The 26,567-nt window shown below is 55.6% G+C and overlaps 3 protein-coding genes across 13 annotated transcripts in view; 1 reads left to right on the forward strand and 2 right to left on the reverse strand.

Annotated features, from left to right (window-relative positions):
* TOP3A (DNA topoisomerase III alpha) overlaps positions 1–11,634 on the reverse strand; it is a 27,998-nt gene extending 16,364 nt beyond the window's left edge. The window contains exons 1-4 of one of the 3 annotated variants that reach the window (XM_089900215.1): positions 9,702–11,634; positions 2,565–2,624; positions 1,590–1,663; positions 581–656 (exon numbers count right to left, since the gene is read on the reverse strand). In XM_089900215.1, the coding sequence (XP_089756341.1) occupies positions 581–656; positions 1,590–1,663; positions 2,565–2,624; positions 9,702–9,881 (390 nt within the window). In that variant the 5' untranslated portion in view covers positions 9,882–11,634. The remainder of the gene's footprint in view (positions 1–580; positions 657–1,589; positions 1,664–2,564; positions 2,625–9,701) is intronic. The other 2 variants (XM_022560859.3, XM_022560860.3) reach the window with 2 other exon arrangements.
* On the forward strand, positions 10,156–21,760 carry SMCR8 (SMCR8-C9orf72 complex subunit). Its single transcript, XM_022560983.3, has 2 exons — positions 10,156–13,001; positions 17,583–21,760. Exons 1-2 carry the CDS (start codon positions 10,642–10,644, stop codon positions 18,034–18,036), a joined length of 2,814 nt encoding a protein of 937 aa, XP_022416691.1. The 5' UTR covers positions 10,156–10,641; the 3' UTR covers positions 18,037–21,760.
* SHMT1 (serine hydroxymethyltransferase 1) overlaps positions 21,747–26,567 on the reverse strand; it is a 60,441-nt gene continuing 55,620 nt past the window's right edge. For 5 of the 9 annotated variants that reach the window (XM_022560986.2, XM_089900222.1, XM_022560985.3 and 2 more), the window contains 5 exons: positions 25,723–25,839; positions 24,433–24,555; positions 23,464–23,580; positions 22,924–23,034; positions 21,747–22,719 (listed from right to left, as the gene is read on the reverse strand). In XM_022560986.2, the coding sequence (XP_022416694.1) occupies positions 22,547–22,719; positions 22,924–23,034; positions 23,464–23,580; positions 24,433–24,555; positions 25,723–25,839 (641 nt within the window). In that variant the 3' untranslated portion in view covers positions 21,747–22,546. Of the gene's footprint in view, positions 23,035–23,463; positions 23,581–24,432; positions 24,556–25,722; positions 25,840–26,567 lie in introns of all 9 variants that reach the window. The other 4 variants (XM_089900220.1, XM_089900221.1, XM_030763367.1 and 1 more) reach the window with 4 other exon arrangements.

Consider the following 26,567-nt stretch of genomic DNA (forward strand, 5'->3'; position numbering starts at 1 on the left):
AGGATGCCAAGGTCACTAGTACCGCCCCCCACCTTAGACCCACCCGCCCACCCATGAGCTTCTAGAAGACAGGGGTTTATTACGACGACACCATCTTGACGAGCCCTGAAACTCGGCTCTAACACACCTACAGCTCTAGGGGTTCTGATCATGTCCTCAATTTAAAAAAAAAAAATCACCCCCTAATCGAGCTTCATCCCAAAAAGCGCTCCTAGTCAGCAGTGAACCAAGGACAGGCGTCCTAACTGCCCGAGACACCGCAGCGCAGCGCCAGATGGCCTCTTGCAGATCGTAGTCTCTTCCCTCCAACAGGGGGCGGGAGGGGAGCTGACACTGATGACGCAACCACACTTACTCCCAGGGTTTAGTCAAGCAGAGCTCTTCGTAAAAAGGCTCACTCAGTCCCTCAGCCGGTTAGCTGAAATGGCCTCATTTACATAACGGGCGGGAATAATTTTTTTAAATCGTGGTACTTAGTTTAGGGGAAAACCTATCCTTCAATTTTAGTGCAGTCAAAATACAGAAACCACTTGGTTTCATTAGGTGGTGGTTGTTCAATATGTCTTCCAAAAGATCCTACCTTGATGTCTAAAAAATTCTCTGGGCAGTACTTTTCAATTTCTGCTTCAAAGAGGACAAGAGGATTGCAGCTCTGCCTGGAAAAGAAATGAAAACACACAAAATCCTAGCTCAGCACACAATGGGAGAAGGTTGCCCCAGTGCCCTCATGGGTGCATCCCCACCAGACAGAGTCCCCTGTGGAACGCCAGAGGATTACAGGCAAGGCGTTACCCTCTGGGCAATGCACTCCCCGTGACGATTAACAGGAGCTGCTAAGAAGAAATTCTGGAACTTTCGTACGCATCTGCGATAGGGTGACTGCAATCCAATGCCTGCATGCAAAGGGTTTGGGTAGGGAGCTCCCTGGCGGTCCCGTGGTTAGGACTCGGTGCTTCCACTGCGGCGCCTGGATTTAATCCTTGGCTGGTCGGGGAACTAAGATCCCCCAAGCCGTGCAGCATGGCCAAAAAAAAAAAAAGGTCTGAGTGTTTTGGGGGAACGCACCTGAAAGTGGCTGTTTATTTTAAGCATATGGTAAAAGTTCACAGCGAACCAGTTAATCCTAGGTCACTGCTATGGTATCTATGGTTTGTGTTCCCTGCAAATTCACATGCTGGAATCCCGACACCAATGTGACGGTGTCAGAAGGTGGGGCCTTTGGCCGGTGATCAGGTCGTGAGTGTGGGCCTTCATGAAGGGGACTCGCAGTCTTATAAGAGACCTCGGCCGGCTCCCTAGACCCTCCACTATGTGAGGACACAGTGAGAGGTCAGCAGGCCACAGCCTGGAAAAGGCCCTCGAGGGACCATGCAGGCACTCCGACCTCCTACCTCCATAACTGGAAGAAACACATTTCTGTCCTTCATAAGCCACCCAGTGTGTGTATTTTATTACAGCAGCCCAATGGATTCAGTCATCTTACTGCTGTAAGTAACAAAGTAACACCGACATGCCTCACACTGCCTGTGATATTTCACAACTTACTGTCATAATCAGAAAGCTCCCCCCGCCCCCGGAATCGTACTGACCACTTGCGAAACTGCATCTGGAAATCATGAGCCAACAAGTGTCCCGAGACTGAAGTCATTATCATGGTGACATTCTGAATGATAACAAAATTCAAGTTAGTCTTTTAGCAATTAGATTTTCCCAAATCATTCAAATAGAAGAGGGGACCTTCTATCAAAGGGAAAAGAAAAGAGTCATCGGGGGGTGGGGGGAAGGGAGGATGCACAGGCAGAGCACAGAGGATTTTTAGGGCAGTGAAAATGCTCTGTATGATATTATAATAATAGGTACACGTCATCCAAACCCACAGAATGCACACGATCGGAGTGAACCCCAATGTCAAGTGTGGGCTCCGGGTGACAGTGGTGTCGTGTAGGTCCATCAGTTGTAATGAATGTACCGCCTGGTGCGGGCTGATGATGACGTGCAGCTGACGTGCAGCTGTGCATGTGTCGGGGCAGGGAGTATGTGGGAAATCGCTGTGTTTCCTTCCTCTCAATTCTGCTGTGAAGCTACAACTGCTCTAAAAAGAAGTCTATTAAAACACACACACACACACCCCAAAACCAGGTGACTGGGAAGAAACAAACAAACATACCTCTTCAAAGCCAAAACTATAGCGATACAATCACCATTCTAATTCTGGTACCATGATGCCTTTTAAATTTAAACTATTGTATATTAGCTTCTTTTTTGTTATAAAGAGTTAAGATTGGGACCATATTTTATAAACAAGAGGCTTCCAACGATCACCTGTCACCAGTGATCTTTAGGTCATAACAATAGTTTTTCTTAAAAGACAGTGACATATTCTACAAAGGCCAGGCTAATTCTCCTTGATTAAATAATTCTAAAATACAAGCAATTCAGAGAGGGTTTGTCGTAAACAGCTGCTCTTTTTAGCCAAAACTAAAAACCCAAGGAATGTACACCGGAATGGCGCATGGATCTGAAAGCATCCTTCAGCCACAGGATAGAAGTATTACAGCACCTACCTGGCCACGCAGACGATAATCAAATTCATAGATCTTGTTGAATCTGGAAAGTCCTTCTCTCTACAAAACAAAAAGAAAATCTATAAATTACAAAAAAGACAAATGATGCCTCACATAAAGATCAAGCAAATCCCTGATAAGTGGGAACATTAAAAATGCAACAGTACCTCCTACAGATTAAAACAAGGTGAAATCACTAAGACCATTTGTGAAGTGGCCCCTCCGAACTCAGTTACAAGCATGTGCTTGCTCAAGTCCACAGAGCTTTTATGCTGCAAGGTGACGCGAGATCAGCTAACACCACGTAACATCTTTCTAGAGCTGAGAATGGACTTGTCCAGGATCACATGACTATTACTCCAGAGAGAGGATTAGGACACGCGTCTCTTGACGGTTTTGTCCGTTCTCCACACACACCTCTCTACTTCCTGGCCATACAATTGCGCCAATAAACTGGTGTCCACAGGCAAGTTTTCACCTTTCTGAACCTCAATTTATTCTGAGTAAAGTTACCTGTAAGGTCCCTCTGGCTCTGAAATCCAGTAACGCTATGAGCCGCAGTCAGGCCTGGGAACCAGCCTACAAAGCTCCTCCTCAGCTGCACTTATGTGTGAACGAAACCCTCTCAGAGAAGATCCCACCTTCTACAAAGGTGTTAAAAGTAGCTATACATGTGAGTTTCACACCAACGCTGCACAGAAGACAAGACACAGGCAAAGTGGGACTGGGGGAACCTCCAAGCGCCAAGAAGGATCGTGTCGAGAACATCCTCACACAATTTTTCTGTGTCGAACACTGAATGAGGCTCTTTTCGAGGCACAATGGCAAATTTAAAGACGGAATTTATCTTAAGAGTTCACTCGTCTAGTGTTGCCAAGAAAGGAAACTCCCCTCTACAAACTCCAGTTGCTAGTTAAGCCCTTCTAGTACCAGAGAAAAGAAATCGTTGCATCACTGGGGTTTCTACCTCTTTTTAAGAAAGCGCTGAAGCTTCCCAGACAAGCTCTTACAGGGACCCTGATACGTAACAAGGTCCAAGCATTCTGGCTGCAACAAGGCTGAGCTCTGCTAACAGCCTATCCCCAGTCCGGCCCCAGGTGGCTCCTGAGGTGCACGTCCGTGGTATCCTGGGTCTCCCGGGAACGGTCTGGAAGCCCCTGTTCTAATCCTCCCCTAGTGGATGACCTGTCTAACAGCATGTGTGCGGCCCGGGGCCAGGGCTCTCCCAGGCAGCCTCCTCCACCAATGGCTGGTCCTGAGGAAGTAAAATGCTTTTCCTGGCATTTCCAACTTGCCTCCCCGCAGTCCCCAGCTGAGGACAGTACTCAATCATGTATGATTCCACCACTTGGGTGAGGTGCTCAGGGGAGTGGGTTGCTCCCAAATCACAGCAGAGTTTTGGAGCCTAGCGAAAGAAGAAAACCTAGTAGACAGACCAAGAATGTGGCTTCTGTGATCTCTTTGCAGCGCCATCCATGCCATTAAAACTAAAGAAAAGAAAACAAACTCCCCCAAACCCCAGAGCAGTCCCATCTTCTCTAAGTGCTCTGTAGGGACTGACCACATTGCTGCCACTGAATCCACTGGATTCTTTTTTAAGATTTCTCCTCCGGAATATAAAGCCCTCAAAGATCTGTAAGTTACTAACAGTGGTCACCGTGGACAGTGGGGCTGGCTTACTTGATACACAGTTGTATTCTCTCCACTACCTGAAGCAGTTACTAGCGTTTGAGCCCTACTTTTAAAGAAAAAAGAGAGACATTCTATCTTGCGTCAATATTTTGGTGAATTTCTCTCAAATGTATACATATTTGTATACACGTTTGAAAGTCCTTTCCATAACAGATGTCTAACTATCTATCATAGGAAAGGACAATTTATTTTGCTACACGCTGCCGTGACCAGTCCTCATTACTTCCATCCTTTGCTATTACAAAGCTGCAACGACTATCATCTGGTCCCGAGCTCTGTGTGCAGGTGTCTTAGCTCCTCCACAGAACTTAAGTCCCTTAGAGGCAGGGATTGCTTCACTCGAGGCAAGCCCTGTGTGAGGGATAAATAAATGAACAGATCCGTCACTGTCTTAGGGAGCGACACACCATGGGAGAGAGGGATGAGCAGCAAGAGAACTCGACCCGTGATGATGGCCAGCATCAAGAGTGATGAGAAGGGCTGCCCTGGTGGCGCAGTGGTTGAGAGTCCGCCTGCCGATGCAGGGGACGCGGGTTCGTGCCCCGGTCCGGGAAGGTCCCACATGCCGCAGAGCGGCTGGGCCCGTGAGCCATGGCCACTGAGCCTGCGTGTCCGGAGCCTCTGCTCGGCAAAGGGAGAGGCCCGCGTACCGCAAAAAAAAAAAAAAAAAAAAAAGAGTGATGAGAATGCATCCGGAAACAGAGAAGGAAATGGATGGCGAGGACGCTGAGGAAAGAGTTCACAAAATAGGTTCATTTAAGTTGTCCTTTATTTTTTATTTTAAAAGGTGAAGAGTTCATCAGGAGAAAAGAGGGAAAATGTCATTTCAGGAAGAAGGACCAAAACGTGTGAAAGCACGGTGAACTTTTACCTTTTACATCCTGACTGCTTTCACCATTCCCTTCCCCTCCGTTCCCTCTGCTCCCACCCAGTGCTCCTGGGTCCCTAGGGTTCAGGCCTCTTGCCCCCCACATGGAGAACCCCAACAGCTGCCTCCCGGACTCTAGCCTTTCTTTCTTCAAGTTCTCTGTGGCCACAATGACTTTATAAAACACAAGTATGATCCACTTAAAACCTACACTGCTCATCTCAACTGACGCAGAAAAAGCATTTGATAAAAATTCAACAGCCTTGGGCTTCCCTGGTGGCGCAGTGGTTGAGAGTCCGCCTGCCGATGCAGGGGACATGGGTTCGTGCCCCGGTCCGGGAAGATCCCACATGCCGCAGAGCGGCTGGGCCCGTGAGCCATGGCCGCTGAGCCTGCGTGTCCGGAGCCTCTGCTCCGCAAAGGGAGAGGCCACAACAGTGAGAGGCCCGTCTACCGCAAAAAAAAAAAAAAAAAAATTCAACAGCCTTCACCATAAAGTGAAGTGTGGCATTTACAAAAAACCCACAGCTAACATCACACTCAATGCTGAAAGACTGAAAGCTTTTCCACTAAAATCAGGAACAAAACAGAATGCCTGTTTTCGCCATTGCTACCCAAGATTACTACAAGTTCTAACCAGAGCAACTGGGCAAGAAAAAGAAATAAAAGACATTCAAGTCAGAAAGGAAGAAGTAGAACTGTCTATTCACAGTCAACATGATCTTATAGATAAAATCCTGAAGCCACAATGAAACTATTAGTGCTAATAAAGTCAGCAAAGTCGCAGGATCCAAGACCAACACACAAAACCCAACAGTAACGAACAACCTGAACAGCAAATTAAACAATTCCATTTATAACAGCATCCAAGAGCACAATGAAAACTGTAACACACTGTTGAAAGAAATTAAAGAAGACATACTCAGCCACAGAAAGAATGAAATCAAGCCATCTGTAGCTACACGGATGGACCTAGAGGTTATCATACTAAGCGATGTAAGTCAGAAAGAGAAAGAGAAATACCATATGATATCATTTATATGTGGAACCCGAAATATGACACAAATGAACTTACCTATGAAACAGAAACAGACTCACAGACACAGAGAACAGATTTGTGGTTGCCAAGAGGAAGGGCGGTGGGGGAGGGATGGACTGGGAGTTTGGAATTAGCAAACTAGTATATATAGGATGGATGAACAACAAGGTCCTACTGTGTAGCACAAGGAACTATATTCAATATCCTGTGATGAACCATAACGGAAAAGAATAGGAAAGAGAGTGTACATACATCTATAACTGGGTCACTCTGCTGTACAATATAGATTAACACACATTGTAAATCAACTATACTTCAATAAAATACATTAAAAAATTAAAGACATAAATAAACGGAAAGACAATCTGTGTTCATAGATTGGAAGACTTAATATTAAGACAGCAAATTCATACGGAATTGCAAGGGGCCCCAAGTAGCCAAAAAATTTTGAAAGAGAAGAACAAAGTAGGAGGACTGACACTGCTCAATTTCACAACTTACTACCAAGCTACAGGAAATCTAAACAGTGTAGTACTGGCATAAGCAAAGACATACATAAGAATGGGACAGAACTGACAGTCCAGAAATAAACCCAAATATCTATGGTCAACTGTTTTTTGACAAGGATGCCAAGGCCATTCTATGGGAAAAGGACAGTCTTTTCAACAGTGCTGAGAAAAACTGGCTATTCATATGTAAAAGGATGAAGCTGGATTTTTACTTTATACCACATAGAAAAATTAACTCAAAATGGATCAATGACCCAAATATAACAGTTTAAAGTCTTAGAAGAAAACACAGGGGCAAATCTTCATGACCTTCAGTTTGGCAATGGCTTCTTAGATATGACGGTGAAAGTATAATCAACAAAAGAAGGAAAAACAGATAAACTGGACTTCATTAACATTAAAAACTTCGGTGCATCTGAGGACACTATCAAGAAAGTGAGAAGACAATCCACAGAATGAGAACATCTGCAAATCATATATCTAACAAGGACCTAGTATCCTGAATATCTAAAGAACTCTCGGGCTTCCCTGGTGGCGCAGTGGTTGAGAGTCCGCCTGCCGATGCAGGGGACGCGGGTTTGTGCCCCGGTCCCGGAGGATCCCACATGCCGTGAAGTGGCTGCACCCGTGGGCCATGGCCGCTGGGCCTGCGCGTCTAGAGCCTGTGCTCCGCAACGGGAAAGGCCGCAGGGGTGAGGAGCCCGCGTACCACAAAAAAAAAAAAAAAAAAAGAACTCTCACAGCTCAACTACAAAAAGACAATTCAAAAATGGGCAAAAGACATGAATAGACATTTCTCCAAAGAAGGAGACACAATGGCCAACAAGCACATGAAAAGATGCTCAGCATCATTGGTCATTTGGGAAACGCAAACTGAAACCACAACAAGATATTTCACACCCACCACGATGGTGATAATTAAAAAAAGAAAAAGAACAAGTGTTGACAGAATGTGGAGAAACTGGAACACTGATGGTAAGAATGTAAAATGTTTCAGCCACTGTGGAAAACAGTTTGGCATTTCCTCAAGAAGTTAAACATAGAGTTAACTTATGACCCAGCAATTCCACTCCTAGGCATTTACCCCAAAGAACTAAAAACAGGTATTCAAGTAAAAACTTGTACATGAATGTCTATGGTAGCTCTATTCACAAGAGCCAAAAGGTGGAACCAGTCCAAATGCTCACCAACTGAAGAAAAGATAAACCAAACGTGATCTATCTATACGATAGGATATTATTCAGCCATAAAAAGGAATGCAGTACTAACATACTACAACATGAACGGATCTCAAAAATGCTAAGTGAAAGAAGCCTGACACAAAAGGCCACGTATTGTATTAATCTTTTTGTGTGAAATATCCAGAACAGACACAAATCTTTGAGGACACAAAGCAGCTTAGTGACTGCCAGCGGCTTGGAGAAGTGGGGAATGAGGAGTGACTACTTCATGGCTACGGGGTTTCCTCCTGGCGTGATAAAACCTGGAACTAAACAGAGGTGACGGATGCACAACACTGGGAAAGTACTAACCGCTGCCGAACTGTATACTTCAAAACAGTTGAGGGGCTTCCCTGGTGGCGCAGTGGTTGAGAATCTGCCTGCTAATGCAGGGGACACGGGTTCGAGCCCTGGTCTGGGAAGATCCCACATGCCGCGGAGCAACTAGGCCCATGAGCCACAACTACTGAGCCTGCACGTCTGGAGCCTGCGCTCCGCAACAAGAGAGGCTGCGATAGTGAGAGGCCCGTGCACCACGATGAAGAGCAGCCCCCGCTTGCCTCAACTAGAGAAAGCCCTCGCACTGAAACCAAGACCCAACACAGCAGAAATAAATTAATAAACTCCTACCCCCAACATCTTCAAAAAAAAAGTTGACACTCACGTGTAAAACACGTGGCTCTCTACTCCTCTCACAATGTGCCTTCAACTGCCATGCTTGCCGTGCCCACTGGCTCCTTCCCCTACCGTGCCCACTCCCAACTCCCAGCTTTTGAACTTGCCAAGCTGTTTCAAGCCACTGGGTTGTTCTTTGAACATGGCGTTTCCAGTGCCTGGTAAAACTTTCAAGACTGAGCTCAAACGTTCATCCAACAAGTATGGATTGAGGGCCTCCTGTATTCCAGACACGTGTTAGGTACCAGGGATACAGCATCAACAGCACATTATCGAACTGTAACTGGGAGGTGCCTTCCAAGTAGAACAGGGTGAGCTTATCACACAGCACCCTGACCCAGCTGGGGGAGAGGAATGTGAGGAAAAGTTTCCCTGAAAATGAGATACTCAAACAGAGCCCGAAGGATACACAAGTTAGCTCTGTGTAGACGGGCCCGTCTCAAGGAGCCTGGAGCCCTAGAAATGGGCACAGCCTGGGGCTGGTCACCAGGACACTCAGCTCCGGAAAAGAGGTGACGCTGTCAGCTAGCACCCGCACAACCTCGGCTCCTGTTCCCACCATCCACCGCGGGAAGCAGAGACCTGAGGACCCTGTGATGTGAAAGAAAAAAGAGCAGGGAACGTCCACCCATGCTCTGGGAAATCTCCAGAAAACCGTTTCAGGATCCACTTTTGTAATTGAGAGTGTCCTGACAGCTCTTGAGGCCTCGTGTCACCTCCTTCCCAGACCCTTTCTCACCGTTCCTCTCCTTTGGGCCTTCCGTGTCCAGAACACACCTGATCCCCAACTCGCCTGACTCTCGGAATTCGTTAGTAGCGACGGAACAGGGGCTCGGGCGGGTTGCCCTGTCGGATGCACCTAGACTGTAGGGCCGGGCGTGCAGGGGGGGACCCCGCAGGCTCGAAAGCAAGTCGGGGGAGTGTGGCCTGCGGTTCCGAGTCTCAGGCCCGCTTGGCATCCGCCGCCGTGCAAGGCGGACCCAAGGTCTCCAAGCAAACGAGAAACACGTTAACTCCGTTTCTAAACGCCCGTCGGTCCCAAGAGGCGCCCGGAGGCCCCGGCCCAACGGCTAGGACCCCCAGTGGGAGCAGCGGCCGCTCGTCCCCGTTCCGCCCGCCCATCAGTCTCCTCACCCGCCGCATGCGGCCGCCGGACAACAGGTCCGCGATGCCCTTGGCCGCGTCGTTCTTCTCGGCCACGCAGAGGATCTTCCGCACGCCTCGCAGGGCCACTTCCATGTCGGCGAGGGTCAGCGCCCGGCTCCCAGGCCGCGGCAGCCAGCGGAGCGCGCGGCGGACGACAGGGAAGATCATTCCCAGGCCCCGCGAATCTGCTGTGCCAGCCCAGGCACCCGGAGGCTCCCGCTAACCCGCAGTCCCTCGCGCAGCCCGCTTCCGCCCGCCTTCCCGCCGCTTCCGTCGGCGTGAGGGGCACAGCCCCGCGAACTACAACTCCCACGCTGCACGGCGCGGCCACCTCACTTCCCTCCTTTCCCGCTCAGCCCTCGGGAGACGCCGCTCTCCGGATAGGAAGTTGACGCGAACGCTTCCGGGTCTCGCGGCACGGTGTCTCGAGTCATGTGATACCAAGATGGCGGCGCCGCGGTAGCAGTCTCTGGGTTGTGGCGTCCGGGGAGTCGCGACGGTTTCTGCTCTCGGGCCGGGGGGGCTGCCACGCCTGGATGGTCCGTGCGGCGGCACGTACCCCCGCATTGGGCACCTGTTCAGGGCTGAGGCTGTTGCCGTGGCGGTGGGTTCTGGGGAGTGCCGGTGACCTCTCTGCGGGTGCCCTGCGCCGGCTGTGGTCGCCCGAAGAGTAGAAGGGCAGCCGGCCTCCCGGTCCTCCCGACTCACGGAGTTCCTCAAGCCTCCGAGAGCTCTGGAGGAGCCACAGCTCTGAGGGGCTGCGGGAGTTCGAGCCCGCGGGTATGTGATCGGCTGCCTCGTACCTCTGAGGGCGCAAAGAAGCCCGTAAGAACTTTGCTTCCTCCTCCAGAGGCCTGGCTCCCTCGCTTTGGCTACCCCCGCATTCTTTCCCACTTCCTCTCAATGTACTCACCATATATCTGGAAATATGATCAGCGCCCCTGACGTGGTGGCCTTCACCAAAGAGGACGAATACGAGGAGGAACCTTACAATGAGCCGGCCCTGCCCGAGGAGTACTCGGTGCCGCTCTTCCCCTTCGCCAGCCAAGGAGCCAGTCCATGGTCCAAACTGTCCGGGGCCAAGTTCTCTCGGGACTTCATCCTTATTTCCGAGTTCTCTGAGCAGGTGGGACCCCAGCCCTTACTGACCATCCCCAATGACACCAAAGTTTTCGGTACTTTTGATCTCAATTACTTCTCTTTGCGGATCATGTCTGTGGATTACCAGGCCTCCTTCGTGGGCCATCCCCCTGGTTCTGCCTACCCCAAGCTGAACTTCGTGGAGGATTCCAAGGTCGTGCTGGGAGACTCCAAGGAGGGGGCCTTTGCCTACGTGCACCACCTCACCCTGTACGACCTGGAGGCCCGTGGCTTTGTGAGGCCCTTTTGTATGGCTTATATCTCAGCAGACCAGCACAAAATCATGCAGCAGTTCCAGGAGCTCTCAGCTGAATTTTCCAAAGCTTCAGAGTGCTTGAAAACAGGCAACAGAAAGGCATTTGCTGGGGAACTTGAAAAAAAACTGAAAGACCTGGATTACACCAGGACAGTGCTGCACACCGAGACGGAGATCCAGAAGAAAGCCAATGACAAAGGTTTTTACTCATCTCAGGCCATCGAGAAGGCCAATGAGCTGGCCAGTGTGGAGAAGTCCATCATTGAACATCAAGACCTGCTGAGGCAGATCCGCTCGTACCCTCATCGGAAGTTGAGGGGGCCCGATTTGTGTCCTGGGGAGACGGCGCACACCCAGGATCCGCCCAGCCAGGCAGCCACTACCTCTGACCCCGAAGAGTCTGCTGACACAGACCATTACACCTGCAGACCCACCTACACCCCAAAACTCATCAAAGCAAAGTCCACCAAGTGTTTTGACAAGAAGCTGAAGACCTTGGAAGAGCTCTGCGACACCGAGTACTTCACCCAGACCCTGGCCCAGCTCAGCCACATTGAGCACATTTTCAGAGGAGACCTGTGCTACCTCCTGACCAGCCAGATCGACAGAGCACTCCTGAAGCAACAGCATATCACAAACTTCCTCTTTGAAGACTTGGTAGAGGTCGATGGCAGGGGGGAAGAGAAACAGGAGAGTGCACGCCCTAAGCCTAGTCACGACAGGCCGCCTTCCAGGTCTGTAGAAGAATGTCCAGTTCCTCAAGTGTTAATTAGCGTGGGCTCCTACAAGTCCAGTGTGGAGTCCGTGCTAATCAAGATGGAGCAGGAACTTGGGGAGGAGGGGTCCAGGGAAGTGGAGGTGACAGAGTCAAGCAGTTTTGACCCCCAGGAAAACTTGGACTACCTGGATATGGACATGAAAGGAAGCATCAGCAGTGGAGAGAGCATTGAGGTTCTTGGCACAGAGAAGTCCACCTCTGTGCTGTCTAAGTCTGACAGCCAGGCCAGCCTCACGGTGCCCTTGAGCCCCCAGGTGGTTCGGAGCAAGGCTGTCAGCCACAGGACAATCAGCGGGGACAGTATTGAAGTCCTCAGCACCTGCCCCTCTGAGGCCCTCATCCCCGACGACTTCAAGGCCAGTTACCCAAGTGCCATTAATGAAGAAGAGTCCTACGCAGATGACGGTGGGGGAGCCATCCACTTCCAGGCAGGCCTCAGCCCGCCGGAGCTGGGGGAGGCCCAGGAGGGCGGCTCCGGAGTCACCCCGTCACAGACAGACTCCTGCTGCATTGGGAGGGAGGGTGGCACTCTGCGGGTGCCGCTCTCCACCCCGGGCCACACGCTCTCTGACGAGGACGGGGTCGTGAGTGTCCCCCCGCAGCGCTACCGGCAGAAGGACCAGGAGTTCCACATGGACTTCTCGGTGGAAAACGCCAACGCCTCTTCCCGAGACAGCGGTTCCGAAGGCTTCCCTGCTTATGAGCTGGACCCGAGCCACCTGCTGGCCAGCCGGGACGGCAGTAAGACCAGCCTGGATGACCACTCCGACGCCACCAGCTACGGGAGCAGCGTCATCTCCACCAGCTCCGACAGGACTCCCTCTTCTGTTCCTCCCACTGGCCCCTCTTCCGAGAGGCATAAGAAGAGGGCGGGCCAGAACGCCTTAAGATTCATCCGCCAGTACCCCTTTGCCCACCCAGCCATCTACTCCCTGCTCAGCGGGAGGACGCTCGTGATCCTCGGGGAGGAGGAGGCCGCAGTCAGGAAGCTTGTGACCGCGCTGTCCATCTTTGTCCCCAGCTACAGCCTCCACGCCAAGCCCGTGAAGCACTGGGTGTCCTCTCCTTTGCACATCACGGATTTTCAGAAGTGGAAGCTTATTGGTCTGCAGAGGTAATTGGTCACAGGTGGTGGGGATGGGCCCTGGCTGGTCAGAGATGAGGCTTCAGGTGGCCGTCCCTCTGGGTGAGGTTCACGAGTCGGTGTGGTGGCCCCAGAACCAGGAGGCCTGGCTTCCAGATTGGCCCCAGCACCAACTCGCTGTGTCGCTTTTGGCAAATCCTCTCCCTTTTCTGACCTGTTACCTTGTCTGTCACATGAGGGGTTGCAGTTCCTAAGTGGTTCCCAACCTGGTCTGCACCCTGCTGTGTCAGAATGGTTTGGGAGGATTTTCTAGAATGCCGCAGGGTTGCGATTGGGTTGGCCTGGGGTACGACGTGGAGTTCGCCCGGTGTGCAGCGAGGTTTGGGAACGACTGGACCGCTGGGTCTCAGGTCCCTGCTGAGTCTCTAACTCACACTATGGGGTAAATGACTGAGGCGGGGTCTGCATCTGAGGAGGGCAGGGGTGCTGGGAGAGGCAGCCGCCCCGGCTCTCCCTCCCCTGTCCCCTCTGCCCCAGGAGCCCATCCCCTCCCCCCACCCCCTGGAAGCTTTCTCCTTTTTCCCCATGTCACCGGCTTGTGCTGTAGCAGGTTCTTTTGGGGTTTTCCACGTTCTGCTTGTCTGGCTCGGGGGACTTCTGCCCTGGCGTGCACACTGGGCTCACTTCTCTCCCCGCACCTGCCTTTGCTCACCTGAGACTCATGCGCGTCGAGCTGGGTGATGGTAGGAGTCCACTCTCTGGACTACGGAGAGGGCAGGAGCCCTTTCCTCCCCGTGGCAGTCAGCGCCTTTACACGGGTCCCTGGCATCCGTGAGGTCACCGTCCCAAGCCGCCTCGTGTTCGCCCCGCTCACGGCCACCTGACTTGCTCGATCCGTGGCCGCCCTGCGGGGGCATGGTGGTGGGATTCAAGCCCGGGGCGCTTCCACGTCCACTTCACTCTCGGGCCGTGCTGGCGGGGCTGGGGTACGAGGTGGAGGTCTCGGGCAGGGGCCCTGCTCTGGGAGAATTCGTGCTCCGGAGGCCAGAGCCCGGCGGCACAGGGAGCCGAGAGCTCTGACGGGGGCGCCTCACATGGGAGGCGTGGGACGGGTGCCCGGAGGAGGTCTGGGGTCTCTGACTTGAGTGGAGGGAGGCTGGGGTCGCAGTGGGGGAACAGTGAGGACGGGCCTGCCAAACCGGGGCAAGCCCAGCCCGTGGGCATCGTGGGAGTGTGGACGCAGGGCTGAGGCTCAGCGGGTGCCTGGGCCCCCGCGCCCCTGCCGGCGCCAAGTTTGAGCTGGGGTCGGGGTGGGGGGAGGCCTTTAAGGGACTGTGTTTGGCTGCTCTTCTCGGTGGGATGACGGGCGGGCGGCCCCTACACACACACCTTCACTTCTCCAACTCTCTCCTCTCACCCCAACTCCTGACCTTTGATTTTTTTTGCTTCAAAAGGGAGAGAATCTAAAAACACAGTCAGTTTATCGACATCACCTGGCTTATCCAGGACCAGGTTCGGGATGGCCTTGCCCTTTCCAGAGGCTTCCCCTGAGCTTCCTTCCTTAGAACGCGGTGGCAGGCAAATGAGGTGCATCCTTCACGTCAGTTCCACTCTCCTGGGCACCCAACTGCAGTGCTGTGTTGAGAAGGATTCTGCGGCCCGGCGTGGCTGCACCGGGGAGCCAGCTGTGATCAATCACGATGTCTCTGGGATGCAGGCGGGGGTAGCGGCAGGTGGCAGTGTCCCTGGAAGGGGGCTGTGAGCTGCTCCTCTGCAGTGGGCGCCTGGGCAGCGCCTTCCTCCCTCCTGGGAAAATAGTGGTCATTTGCCAGATACTTACTGAGAGCCATTACAGGCCAGCCGCTGTGCCTGGAGCCAGGATACAGGTGCGTCAGCAGTGGGGCGTTGCGTGACAGGGCTGCCCTTGCTCCCGTCCCAGCGTCACCGCCCCGTGGGCTGGCGCTCCCCCAGGCTGTTTCCATTTGCTCGAGGAAGACCTGCCTCGTGCTGGCAAGTGTCGGGGACCCATCGTGTCTGACCTGCGCCTGCTCCGTGCAGGCGCTGCTCTGACGTCCTGGGGGGCAGTGGAGGGGGGCGCCGATCGCCGTGTGGAAGGCAGGCCAGGTGGCCGGGGTGGAGCCGGGCCCTCACCTCCAGACTTGGACCATGGAGGGTCCCTCCAGGAAAGCGGGAGGCCTGTCAGCAGTGACAGCTGAGACCTTTCTAGGGAATGTCTGGTGACTCGTCCCACGAAGCCCTCCCTCCCACACCCCTGAGCACGCACAGGTGCTGGGAATCGGGAGATCTGCCCCCGGAGGGCCCTGCTCCGGCGGGCACCACAGTCGACGGGTCAGGGGCCTTGCCCCCCAGGGCACGTGTCACTGGAGGGTCGGCCGAGGGGCCAGGAGGAGAGAGGGAACTGGATTCGCTGCGGCTCACCCGAAGGCGTCCCGGGCGGTGAGCAGCGGACCCGGTGGGGCGGCGCCATGAGGGGACGAGCCGTGGCCCCAGCTGTCGGGCGCCGTGGCCCCAGCTGTCGGGCGTGGAGGCTTCTGCCGCTACCCCGCGGAGCAGGGAAGGGCTGCGCCCGGGATGCATGCAGATCCCCGGCCCCGGGGGTGCCCAGAGCTGCAGGTGGCTAGTGAGACGGCCCCGCAGTCAGATCCGGCACTGAGACGGAGAGGCAGGTGGAGGCCCACCTGAGGGTCAGCATTTAAGGGTGCGAGCAGAGGGGTGCCTTTGTGTGTCTACGGGGCTCGGTCCCGGGTGCTGGATCAGTCTGGGATCCGAGAGCTGTGGCCTAGGACAGTCCCTTCCCCCCCCAGGCACTTGGACTGTGTGTAGGACTGTTCCTCAGGACTCTTACCCCAGAACCACCAGTGGCATTGGCCCTGGATTTTTCTTTTTCCACTGAAGTAGGCCCTCTGCCTGGAAATGCTTGTCAGTCAGATCAGACATTTGTGGGTGTAAGAGATGGATAAACAATCAGGCTGGTTTCGCACGATTATAAATCAAAGGCAGCGATAATCAGGTTGCTTACTAAGCAGCAGTGAGAAGGCCTGGACTGTTTGGAAGACAGCTCCGCTCCGCGCGGGGAGGTGCTGGTGCTGCGTCAGAGGCCCTGGGCTGAATCCCGGCTCAGCCGCCTTCTACGTGGGTGACCTAGGACAAGCCACAGTCCCTCTGCGGGCCCAGTGTCCTCATCTGTGCAGAGTCCCCCCGCCACCCCGGCTTCAGATGGGCCGTAATGAAGTTCAAGACAGGGGTGGGCGGGGTGCTGCCCGAGGGACAGAGGCCCGGCCGCACCTCCTCCCGTGTCGACACATCTGGCCTCCGGAGGAGCTTTAGGGGGGAGCCAATGAAGGAAGAGTTTGGAGGCGCAAAAGAGGTGGTGCCGCCGTGGGCGGGAGTAGGCTGGGGCGCCAGAGCCTGGGGAGAGGCTGGCCTGAGGTGGGCGGCAGCCGAGTGCAGGGCAGGAAGATGAGGTGAGGCATTTAGCTCGTGGCCCAGCCCCCTGGGGGGGAGGTAAGGGTCACCCAGGAGCGGGCGGGGAGCCGCCGGCAAGTCTGACTCCTCGTGGCCTGTGGTGGGGGGCCCGGCCCCGCTCGCCCCTGCGCCTGCCGTGCTCTGCAGTCCCCAGAGCCCACCTCTCTTAGGACTCCGAGGCCTCTCTTCCAGTGCCTTCCCAGCCCGCGGCCGCTGCTGTGGACACGGAGGCCATGCCTCCCCTCGCTGGGCCGGCTCGTGTGTGTGTCCTTTCTTCCCGGCCAGGCCAGGCCCCAGGTCACTGCCTGGAATACGCTAGGCGCACGATAAACGACTGTCAACTCTACAAGAAGAGAACACCCATGAGGGGAAAGTATGATGAGGTGACCTCAGTCCCAAGAGACCGTCAGTCCTTTTACAACTACTTCACAAGCCCCAGCTTCCAGAGGAGCGTCAGTGTGTGAAGTGGCTGGTCAGCCAGCCGTTTGCTGGACTCTGCAGGGTAATCCCAGCTCCTCTGGGAGACCTGGTCTAGACGGGGTGGTCAGGGGCCGCTTACTGAGGCCGACACTCTGGCCTCCTTCCCTCGCTGAGTGAACCCAGCCTGCCTGCCTCTGATGTGCCGGGCACGGCATGGGGTACGGTCCTGGGTCTGCAGGAGCTCCTGGCGCCACACCGGTCAGTGCCAGGCCGGTGGCGAGGGCCAGACGCTGTCCTGAGCGCCACAGCCTGTGCCTCCGCTGTGACCCCAGAGGCAGGACTATCGTCCTTGCCTCACAGACGAGGCTCGGAAGTTAAGGACCTCGCCCCAGGTCACAGAGCAAGAACAAGAGGAGCGAACAGGTCCGGGAAGGCTGGGTGTTCCGGGCAGAGCACAAGGGGCCCCACGGAAAGCCTGGGGAGTGACAGGTGGGGCGTCAGGGGCAGCAGGAAGCAGGTCGTCAGGGCCTCGTGGGCCACACTAGGCACTTGACCTTGGTCGTGAGAGGGGTGAGGAGCCTTGAAGGTCGTGGTGGCCAGACCTGCCTTCCAGAGTGTGCTGGCAAGTGGGGCCGGGTGGGGGCTGGCCTCACGGCAGGGGCCCACCCCGGCTTCTGCCTCCTGACCTTGGCCTGTGTGTTTCAGGGTGGCGTCCCCCGCCAGTGCCGGCACCCTCCACGCCCTGAGCCGCTACAGCCGCTACACGAGCATCCTGGACCTGGACCGGAAGACCCTGCGCTGCCCCCTCTACAGAGGCACCCTGGTGCCCCGGCTGGCGGACCACCGCACACACATCAAGCGGGGCAGCACCTACTCCCTGCACGTGCAGAGTGTGCTCACGCAGCTCTGCGCCAAGGCCTTCCTCTATGCCTTCTGCCGCCACCTGCACCTGCCTGCCCGCGGCACGGAAGCTGAGGGGTTGGCCGCCAGCCGCCAGGCCAGCTTCTTGCAGCTGAACCTGGGGCTGGTGAACGAAGACGTCAAGGTGGTCCAGTACCTGGCAGAGCTGCTGAAGCTACACTACACGCGGGAGCCTTCCGCAGCCGGCCAACCCGTGCTCAGGTTCGACTACGTCCCCAGTTTCCTATACAAGATCTGAGGTCAGGCCCGGCCACTGTGACCAAGACCTGTGACACGGTACGGGGAGGGCGTTGGCATGACCGGGGGTCTTCTGAGCTGTTTAGACTTCTGGTGTCGTTGGCGGGAAGGAAACCGAGGTGGCAGCCGTGGTTCCCAGATGGCTCTGGGCAAGGACGGTGGGGGCACTGGCCCCCTGGTGGCATCTGGAAGGACGGTAACAGCTCGCGGCCCCTTGGAGAGTGGCCTGGGGTCGGGACTGGGGGCCAGGGCAGAAGAAAGCTTCGGCACTGTGATGAGGGACAGGGAGGCGGAGCCTGCAGGGAGGACCACGCCGGCCCTCTTGCGCAGCAACATCAAGGGGAGCAGCCGTTAACTGGATGATTTGGTCGAAAGCAGGACGATGGAACGTCCATTGCCTAGTGCAGACCCCAGCAGGGCCTTTCGCGTGCCGTCGCGGAGCCGCCCTCCCAGGGGAGGCCCCTGGATGCTCCCTGCCCTGTCCTCACGTCCTCGCCAGGCACGGAGGGGCCTGCCGCTGGGCTCCCAGGCTCAGCGGAGTGACCAGTCACTGGCCCCTGGTCATCAGAACCGCTGTCGTGGGGGCCTGGGCACAGGCTTCCTGCTGTGCGGGCGAGGAGCCACCAGCTGTCCTGGGGGTGCCGACACTGTCCTCTCGGGGAGGGTCTGCAGGTGGGCTGGCGCTCGCCCGGCAGAGGTCACCGCAGACCGTCGCTACCACTTCACTACCTCACGGGGTGTCGCGGGCGCGGGGCAGCCAGCGGGCTGGGATCTCCTCCGGGAAGGCCGTGCCGGCCTGGAGCACGCGCACAGCAGCTCGTTCCGCCCCAGCTGAGTCCCAGCCCCACTTCCTGTTCACCCACCAGGACCCTCCTGACACAGTTACCACTGGTGTGTGTAGGTGGATGGTTTTTTGCAACCTTGAAAATGTCATACTTTTCTTCCTTAAGCTGTTTGTCCCTAAGCAGGGAGAACTCTTGGTATTACTGCTTTTTAATTTTTTTCCCCAAGTTGTGGTAAAGCGCACCTGAAGCAGCCATAGTGGTTGCTCCTGAGCATGCGTGCGTGTCTGCCAGGGCCGTGTCCTGTGTCGTCAGAGTCCTGCTGTTGAGACCTGGTCCGCCACCAGCTTTGCAGCACAGCGGCCAGGACCCCCTGGCGACCAAGGAGGCTTCGTATCATCTCTTTCCCATGGCCCTCCCTGCCCAGGCTTCTGGTCAGGGTCCCCATTCCTGCCAGAGTGTGATTCTGCTCCGGAGGCCGTGACCAAGGCCCACTGTGACAGGGCTGCCACCGCGTCTCTTCAGGTCCTCGCACCTGTGCTGTCACCTGTGTCCCCCGGAGAGGCGTCTCCAGGGACCACATGGCAGCTTCTGAACGTGCAGTGTGGGTGCTGGTGGGAAGGCTGCCCTCCTGTTACCACCGGCCCCCTTGTGTTCAGATGCTGCTTTGTTTTCTAGGTAGGTGGCTAATTGCATCTACTTGGGCCTCCTGGGACACGAGCTTGTGACACCTTATCTCCGAGGGAAGAGTGGTCCGTGGGGCCCAAATGACCAGATGGGAAGCGATCATGGGCCCACCCCTGTTTCGTTCCCGGGCCACCAACATGGCCTCTGCGGTTCACACCTCGCACCTGGGAAGCCAGAAAGGGCAGCAGGTCAGTCACACTGGCCTCCTAGAAGCGAAAGTCCACTCTGGAGGGTGTTTGTGCAGAAGCTCCGCCTCGGGCGAGCCCTGCCGGTGCGAGAAGGCCTGGCCGTGGGGCGGCCGCAGAGAGGGCACCCGGAGCCCCTCTCCTGAGCTGTTTCTTCATCGAGGAGTAGAGCTGTATTCGCTACTAGTGGCTGAACTCCAGCATTTAAATTTTGGTTAAAATCCAGCTTTGCAGTGTGGCAGTTTCACAGAATGCTTGATGCCAACCAAGTATGTTTCTCTTCAAAGGGAGCTCAAAGGGGAACCAGGCCCTCCCGGCCCCGCCACACTGGGGACTGGAACCTGCCAGGAGTCTCAGACGCACCTGAGTCTGAGTGGTGGGGGCCTGTGCAACAAACTCATCTCGTCGGGAATCTTAAGAGGTTTTCTCTGGTAATAGGTCAGCAAGCGTCCAAATGCTGAGAAACGCTTCAAAAATCAGAGGGTGTCCGTGCCCTTAATACTTTTTCAATCCTAAGTATTGCCTCGAAGGCCCAGGCACCAAAACCTTGAGGTTTGTTTCAACTTCACTTCCAGTCCATTACCTGCCCCCCAACCCTGCTTTTTTTTTTTTGCGGTACGCGGGCCTCTCACTGTTGTGGTGTCTCCCGTTGCGGAGCACAGGCTCAGCGGCCATGGCTCACGGGCGCAGTCGCTCTGCGGCATGTGGGATCTTCCCGGACCGGGGCACGAACCCGCGTCCCGTGCATTGGCAGGCGGACTCTCAACCACTGCGCCACCAGGGAAGCCCCCACCCTGCCTTTTTAAAGCAGTCCAGGTTAAGAAGAACCTGCCCAGGCTGGCATTTATGCAGTAGTGATTTCCAGAAGCTCCACGGTAGACATCAGCTGAACCCTTTTCTAGCACCTGTGGCCCTGGGGACCCTACTCCTTTAGTAGAATCTGGAAATGAGCTGTGATAGTCCAGCTGCCATTTCCTATCTAGCTCTGAACTTCTTGCTTCAGATCAGTTACTGTGTGCAAAGTATCATAGACTTCATCCCCAAACAAGTAACAAATCCCATGTCAAAATCCCAGGATGGCCGATAGATTCTCCCCAGAGTGCCAGGGCTGCTGCAGCTCGTGACACGTCCCCAGAGGCCCAGCGGCCTGGAAGATCTCGCACGCAGCTCGCCACCCACTCCACCACTGCTGGGCGCGTGCCCCCCCCCCCCACCTTCCCAGCCTGATGGCGCCTGGCCGGTCAGCTTCTCCACATGGCCCACGTCATCTTTGCACAGGCAGGAGCCCTCCTGGGCTGGTGCGGTCCATCAGTCCATGTGGACAGCCTTCGGAGGCACCAGCCCCCCAAGCCAGCATCAGCTCTTACCTCCCATCTCCCTAGAGGCTCAAGAAAGTGCCTTGGCTCGTGCTTTGAAGCAAACCAGCTAGCTTTCTGGCTTTTTCTCAATATTGTGATAGAAACTGATACAACTGGAATTTTTGAGAGAGAGATGGTATTAACATTGCAAAAAGGAAAAGTATCAAATCTCTACTTCTGGCTGGAAGGAAAACCAGCCTAGCCTCAGCTAAGGCTGGAGCACACCCAGCTGTTCTGAGCCTGTCCTGCTTTGAGGTTTGGTTTCAGCTGCAGGGAGGAGGGAGCACTTGGCCATGAATCAAGTGCTGGTCTGGGGCCTAGCCTCCCGGGAGTGCTTGTGTGGTGGCCTTTGTCTCCTGCGGGGGGGAAGAGTCAAGCTCCTGGGTGTAAGGCTGTTTCCACAGCTGCGGAGGTGGCAGCCGCCCTGCCCGCTGCGCTGGAGCCCTGGGGCGTCAACTGCAGCTGTGTTAAGGCCACGGTGAGAAGCATAGTGCGTGAGGACGTCGTGTTTGTCGTTTTTTGAAAAGCTGTATTATTACTGCATGCTCCTCGTCGTGTGTGAGCGTGAGTCCCACCGGGTGAGCCGTGGTCACTGCGGCCAGGGCGAGAGCACGCTGCACACGCCACACGCGTGCCTGCAGCTCCCGGTGTGGCTGCACCAGAGTTCAACCAGTCATGCCAAACGAATAGTAGGAGGTGTACTTTTTAAGAAATTAATTTATTTGAGTTATTTTTGAGATATAAAAATTGGTTGTATTTTTTAAAGCTATAATTCTTGTAGACATTCTGTGGTTAAAAATTTGTGCTTATTATAAATGGTCACCTATGTTTTGCACTTGAGATTTGTGAAAAATAAAGTTTCTGTGGGAAGGTGACCTCTGGTTTCCCGATCACGGGAGGGAGGTGGTTGTCTACTCAGCGGCTTGGGACCAGGTTTCCTGGCCTGCCTGCCCTGGGCTGGGGGAAGGGGATCACATCCCCCTCCTGCCCAGGTGCTGTAAGCGGCACTCCCACGGAGCTGGGTGGCACCTGAATAGACCCGTCTAACTTGTGATTCTGATTGAAAGCACAGCAGAAGGGCCAGGACGCTCCCTCCTCGTTTGCGACGGTTATAACTGAGTCCTCTTTTGGTGCCCACGGGGGAGCAGATAGCAACGGGCAGCTCTTCCAAGCTCGAACTTCGGTGCTTCTGGCTGCCGCAGCAAGTCAGGGAAGCCCAGGGACTCTTAAGAGTGGAGTCTTCCCAGTAACTCTGCCCTCCACCCGTCTGGATAATTAAGGCTGAATGGCTAAATTGTATTTCATTTTTCCAGAACAACTATGCGTAGCTGTGAGAAAGTGAGGTTCAGATTTAAACTCCTTAATAACTTGTCCCAGGATGACTAACACTGAGCCTTAAACAAATGTTGGTTTGTGAACAAGGTAAAAAAAGCAAAGTCCGAAACGGGACCTGTGTGGGGCCTCCAGGGCGCTGGGTCCCTGGGCGGGCGGGCACTCCTCTAGAAGTCGGGCAGGCCGGGCAGAGGGAAGAGGGCGGCGAAGCTCTCCACCTCCGCCCTGAGTGCCGCCACAGCCCGCTGGTGATCCTCGGCCCCTGCCAGCTTCTCCGTGAACTCCTTCAGGGTAGCCTTCACCCCCACGGTGTCCTGGATCTGCAGGGTCAGCTCTATCCCTGCACCAGCGAGAGACGCCACTGCCCACGTGCCCCCGGCGGCCGGGCCCGACTGCTCTGCCGTCCACGCGCCCGCCACCCTCTCAGCCCACACGGTCTGCTGGGCGATGCTCTGGCTCTCGGCCCTGCTCCAGCCTTGACGCAGAGCCGTCCTTCATCCCGACCGCACAGCCCCGTGCGGCCAGTGTCCACGCCTCTCCTCACCTCTGTGAATAAAATGGGCAACTTTTTGGAAATCTTCTTCCAAGAGTCCTCGGGATGTCAGCGCCGGGGTCCCCAAGCGCAGTCCGCTGGGCCGCAGGGCGCTTTTGTCACCTTCAAGAGAAACAGGCTCTGTCCCTGGGCTGCACCCGTCTCCCCACTGACTGTCGGGCACTGGGAAGGGGCTCGTGGGCAAAAGGAGTAGGCCCACGGACGCTGGCTCACACCTCGGCTGCGCTACTTGAAATATCAGGAGAGCCGCCTTTTGCGACGTGGTCCTTGCTCCTGACACCAGGGCAGCATCTGTCTGGGTTTCGGGGGCGTCACCCACATCTTATTCACGACCCGCTGAGAAATGCAGCCGGTTTTCCAGAGGCCCCAGCCTCCCTCTCCCTCTCCGTCCCCAGCGGGGTCAGCGCCGTGTCAGAGGGGGCGGGCAGGGGAGCACGGCCTGGCCCCATCCAACGCTGCACATCTTGTCCCCAGAGCCAAGTCACCATCGGCCTTGAGAGGTGCAGACAGGAGAGGGCTGAGGACGCTCACCTGGGCAGGTGTTCTTGTTGCAGGCGATGGAACAGGCTTCCAGCACCTTCTCAGCCCGGCCGCCGTCTGTGCCTTTAGAGCGGAGGTCCACGAGGATCAAGTGGTTGTCAGAACCACCTGGAAACCAGGTTACACACATGGAAGCCAACCCCGTGCCGAGCCAAGGGATCTTTCTCTTTCAAAGAAATGGGGGTGTGTGACCCCCACCACGTGTCCTGCAGGGCTTTCATCACCTGCTGAAGACCACATACCCCAGGGCCTCAGAGTTTGAGAAGAAGCAGAGTAGTTTAAAAAGGGAACCTGAGGATGCAGAGGGGGCTGAGGGCAAACGGCCAGCCCAGGCGGCCTGCCGCCACATCCCAACCTGTCAGGTGCCAGGGCAGCACCTCGAAGCCTGTTGGGGTGATGACGTCATCTGGGAATGTGCCCCTTCTCGCTAAGTCCACCCTCAAGGCTCCCTCTAAGGGGGCCTCAGAGTAGCGGGCAGTGGGCAATCTAGGTGACAGGGTGACGGGCACGTCAGGTGCAGACACTGCCAGCCATTGTGTGCTTTAACCCCAATCCTGCGAGGATGATGGTGCAGAAGAGATAAGGAAGAACTTTCTGGAACGGCCCAAGGAATCTTCCAAGCACCCGATCTTCACTTTGAACTCTAGTTAATCCCTGGGTTAACTAGACCCCCATCGCTGACTTAGGCGATGACCGCGGCTTCAAAGACGCATGTGGCCTAAGCAGATGCACGGCTCTGGACCCACAGCCCCCTTGCTTGCCACGTGGCTTTAGGAACCTCAGACGCCCACTTGTAAAATAAGACCAGTGATTCCCAAAGCTATCTCGAGGTTTGAACGAGGTCATGTATACAGAGCTGCGGGGATCCCGAGTCACCCCAAGGCTGTGGCCACCGTGCCCAGGCCACGACCCTACAGCCACACCCTGACAGGGCCGGGACGGGCTCGGTTCCTGTCGTACCTGTGGCCACTTTGTAGCCCAGCCCCATCAAAGTCTCGGCCAGAGCCCTGCAGTTGGCCAGCACCTGGCGCTGGTAGAGTCTGAACTCCGGAGTCATGGCCTGCTTCAGAGCCACCGCCACCCCTGGCAGGAGATGAAGACAGACCGTGAGTCAAAGAAACACCCGTCTCCACTCGGGCTTCCCAGCTTCTCAGTGTCACCCAGGGCGGCAGGTTACATCTCCTCCCAAAATGATCCCTTTTAACCCTGCAATTGCCCGGCTAAGCCTCAGACCTCTCTCCCTGAGCAAGTGCTTTTGAGGTGGCCTCTCTCCAGCATGAAGTTTCGGGCTAAGGAAATCACCAGAGGAGAGCTGTTCCCAGCAAGATGGATTTTATGTCCTTTTTAAGCTCGACGTGTGTAAACGGATCACTTAGCTGCTGATGCTTTGATGCCAAATTATGCACCTTTCAGAGCAGAGTCCAGATGAGAGGTACAGGCCTGATCTACCTGCACACCCAGACTCCTCTGGGACCTTGTTCGATCCCCAGGGCTGCTTACAGGGGCACAGAGATGGAGGAGGATGCAAACCACGTGCCCACGTCCTGGCACAGGAGCCCCCAGTCCGTGTGTGGAGAACGGCCTGGAGAGGCTGGAGGGCTGGCATCCCCCCACTGGAGGGCGCTGAGCGGGTGGGTGTAAGGGGAGCGGCCCCTGCCCACTCTGGAGCCTAAAACTCCCCCTTCACTGCTCCCTCCACACCCCTTCTCTTATACACCGGTACTTCTCCTGACGGTCTCCCAATGGGGACAGGACACCTTTGTCCTGGCTCCCCCACCAACTGCTGTGCTCCAAAGACGGAGTAAAAGCTCTGAGGTCATCAGATTTTCTAAGGCTCGGGTACAACCAGAGAAGGAGTATGTCTATGACAGCTGCTGGGCCATCATGGAATAGGACCTAGGAGGTACCAGCGTGGCCCCAAAGTCAAGGCCGAGGGTCAGACACGGGTGTCGCCGTCCTCTCCCCTGGAGGCCAGGAGACCAGGGGAGGGCCGCCCGCACGCCCACGTGCTCCTTCGGCTGTGCAGTCTTCCGTTGTCAGGTCCCCTCCCCGCGGTTTCTCAGGGGCTCAGGTGGGGCCTGCCCGACTCAGTGGAGTGGCCGTCACCTCTGCCCCTGATGACATATGCAATGCTCCCCTTCCCTGCCTCGTCAGCACCTCTTAGACAGTGCACACGCTCTGGGGGACGGGCTATGGGGGAGCCGCCCAAGGCGTGTGGCCACGGGGCCTGGGCAGGTGGGTCTGCATTACCAGCAATGGCGTGGTTGTGGGGGCCCCCTTGCAGGCCTGGGAACACGGCAGAGTTGATGAGTGACTCCAGGTTGTAGCGAGTCTCTCTGCCCGTCTTCGGGTCCACGCTGCGCACTCCTGGACAAAAGACAACACGAACATGGGACAGGCGATCCCCTCTGTTTTCTCCCCACCTGGACACAGACCCGGCCCCACTCCTGGAGGCAATGCTGCAGGCCAGGGAGGGTGCTTGTTCCCAGGGGGGCTGGGTGGGGGAACCACCCTTCCTTTGACCCTTCAAAGGTCAAAGGAAGGGGCTTCCCTGGTGGTGCAGTGGTTAAAAATCTGCCTGCCAGTGCAGGGGACACGGGTTCGAGCCCTGGTCCGGGAAGATCCCACATGCCGCGGAGCAACTAAGCTCATGTGCCACAACTACTTAGCCTGCGCTCTAAAGCCCGCGAGCCACAACTACTGAGCCCACGTGCCTAGAGCCCGTACTTGGCAGCAATGAGAAGCCCGTGCACCGTAACTAGAGAAAACCCGCGTGCAGCAACAAAGACCCAATGCAGCCAAAAAAAAAAAAAAGAGGTGAAAGGAAAGATGAAAATGCCCCTCCACTGAGATAGTAACAAAGAATACGCCTCGGGCATATTTCCTCAAAGAACTGTCCAAGAGAGCAGTCTTCCAAGATGACTCCTTTGGGGGAGATGTGACTCATTTGGCCAGAAACGGAGAAGAAGCTTCCTTTCTGAGAAAAGTTAAGGACCAGTAATAAGAGCTGCCAGTGTCTCCATGGAGCTTCTTGTGAGCCAGGAACTGCTCTGAGCAGTTTCCCTAAATTCATTCATTCGATCCTCACAACAGCA

This window comes from Delphinapterus leucas, chromosome 19 (genome assembly GCF_059928025.1).
Source record: "Delphinapterus leucas isolate spDelLeu-1000000601 "Yukka" chromosome 19, BTC_Dleu_Yukka2, whole genome shotgun sequence".
Lineage (NCBI taxonomy): Eukaryota > Metazoa > Chordata > Mammalia > Artiodactyla > Monodontidae > Delphinapterus > Delphinapterus leucas.

Bases quoted from the DNA above. Each gene is read 5' to 3' on its own strand.
- SMCR8 (XM_022560983.3), top strand. From the start codon at position 10,642: ATGATCAGCGCCCCTGACGTGGTGGCCTTCACCAAAGAGGACGAATAC. The intron at 13,002-17,582 runs GTAATTGGTCAC...TGTGTGTTTCAG, and splicing joins AAGCTTATTGGTCTGCAGAG to GGTGGCGTCCCCCGCCAGTG.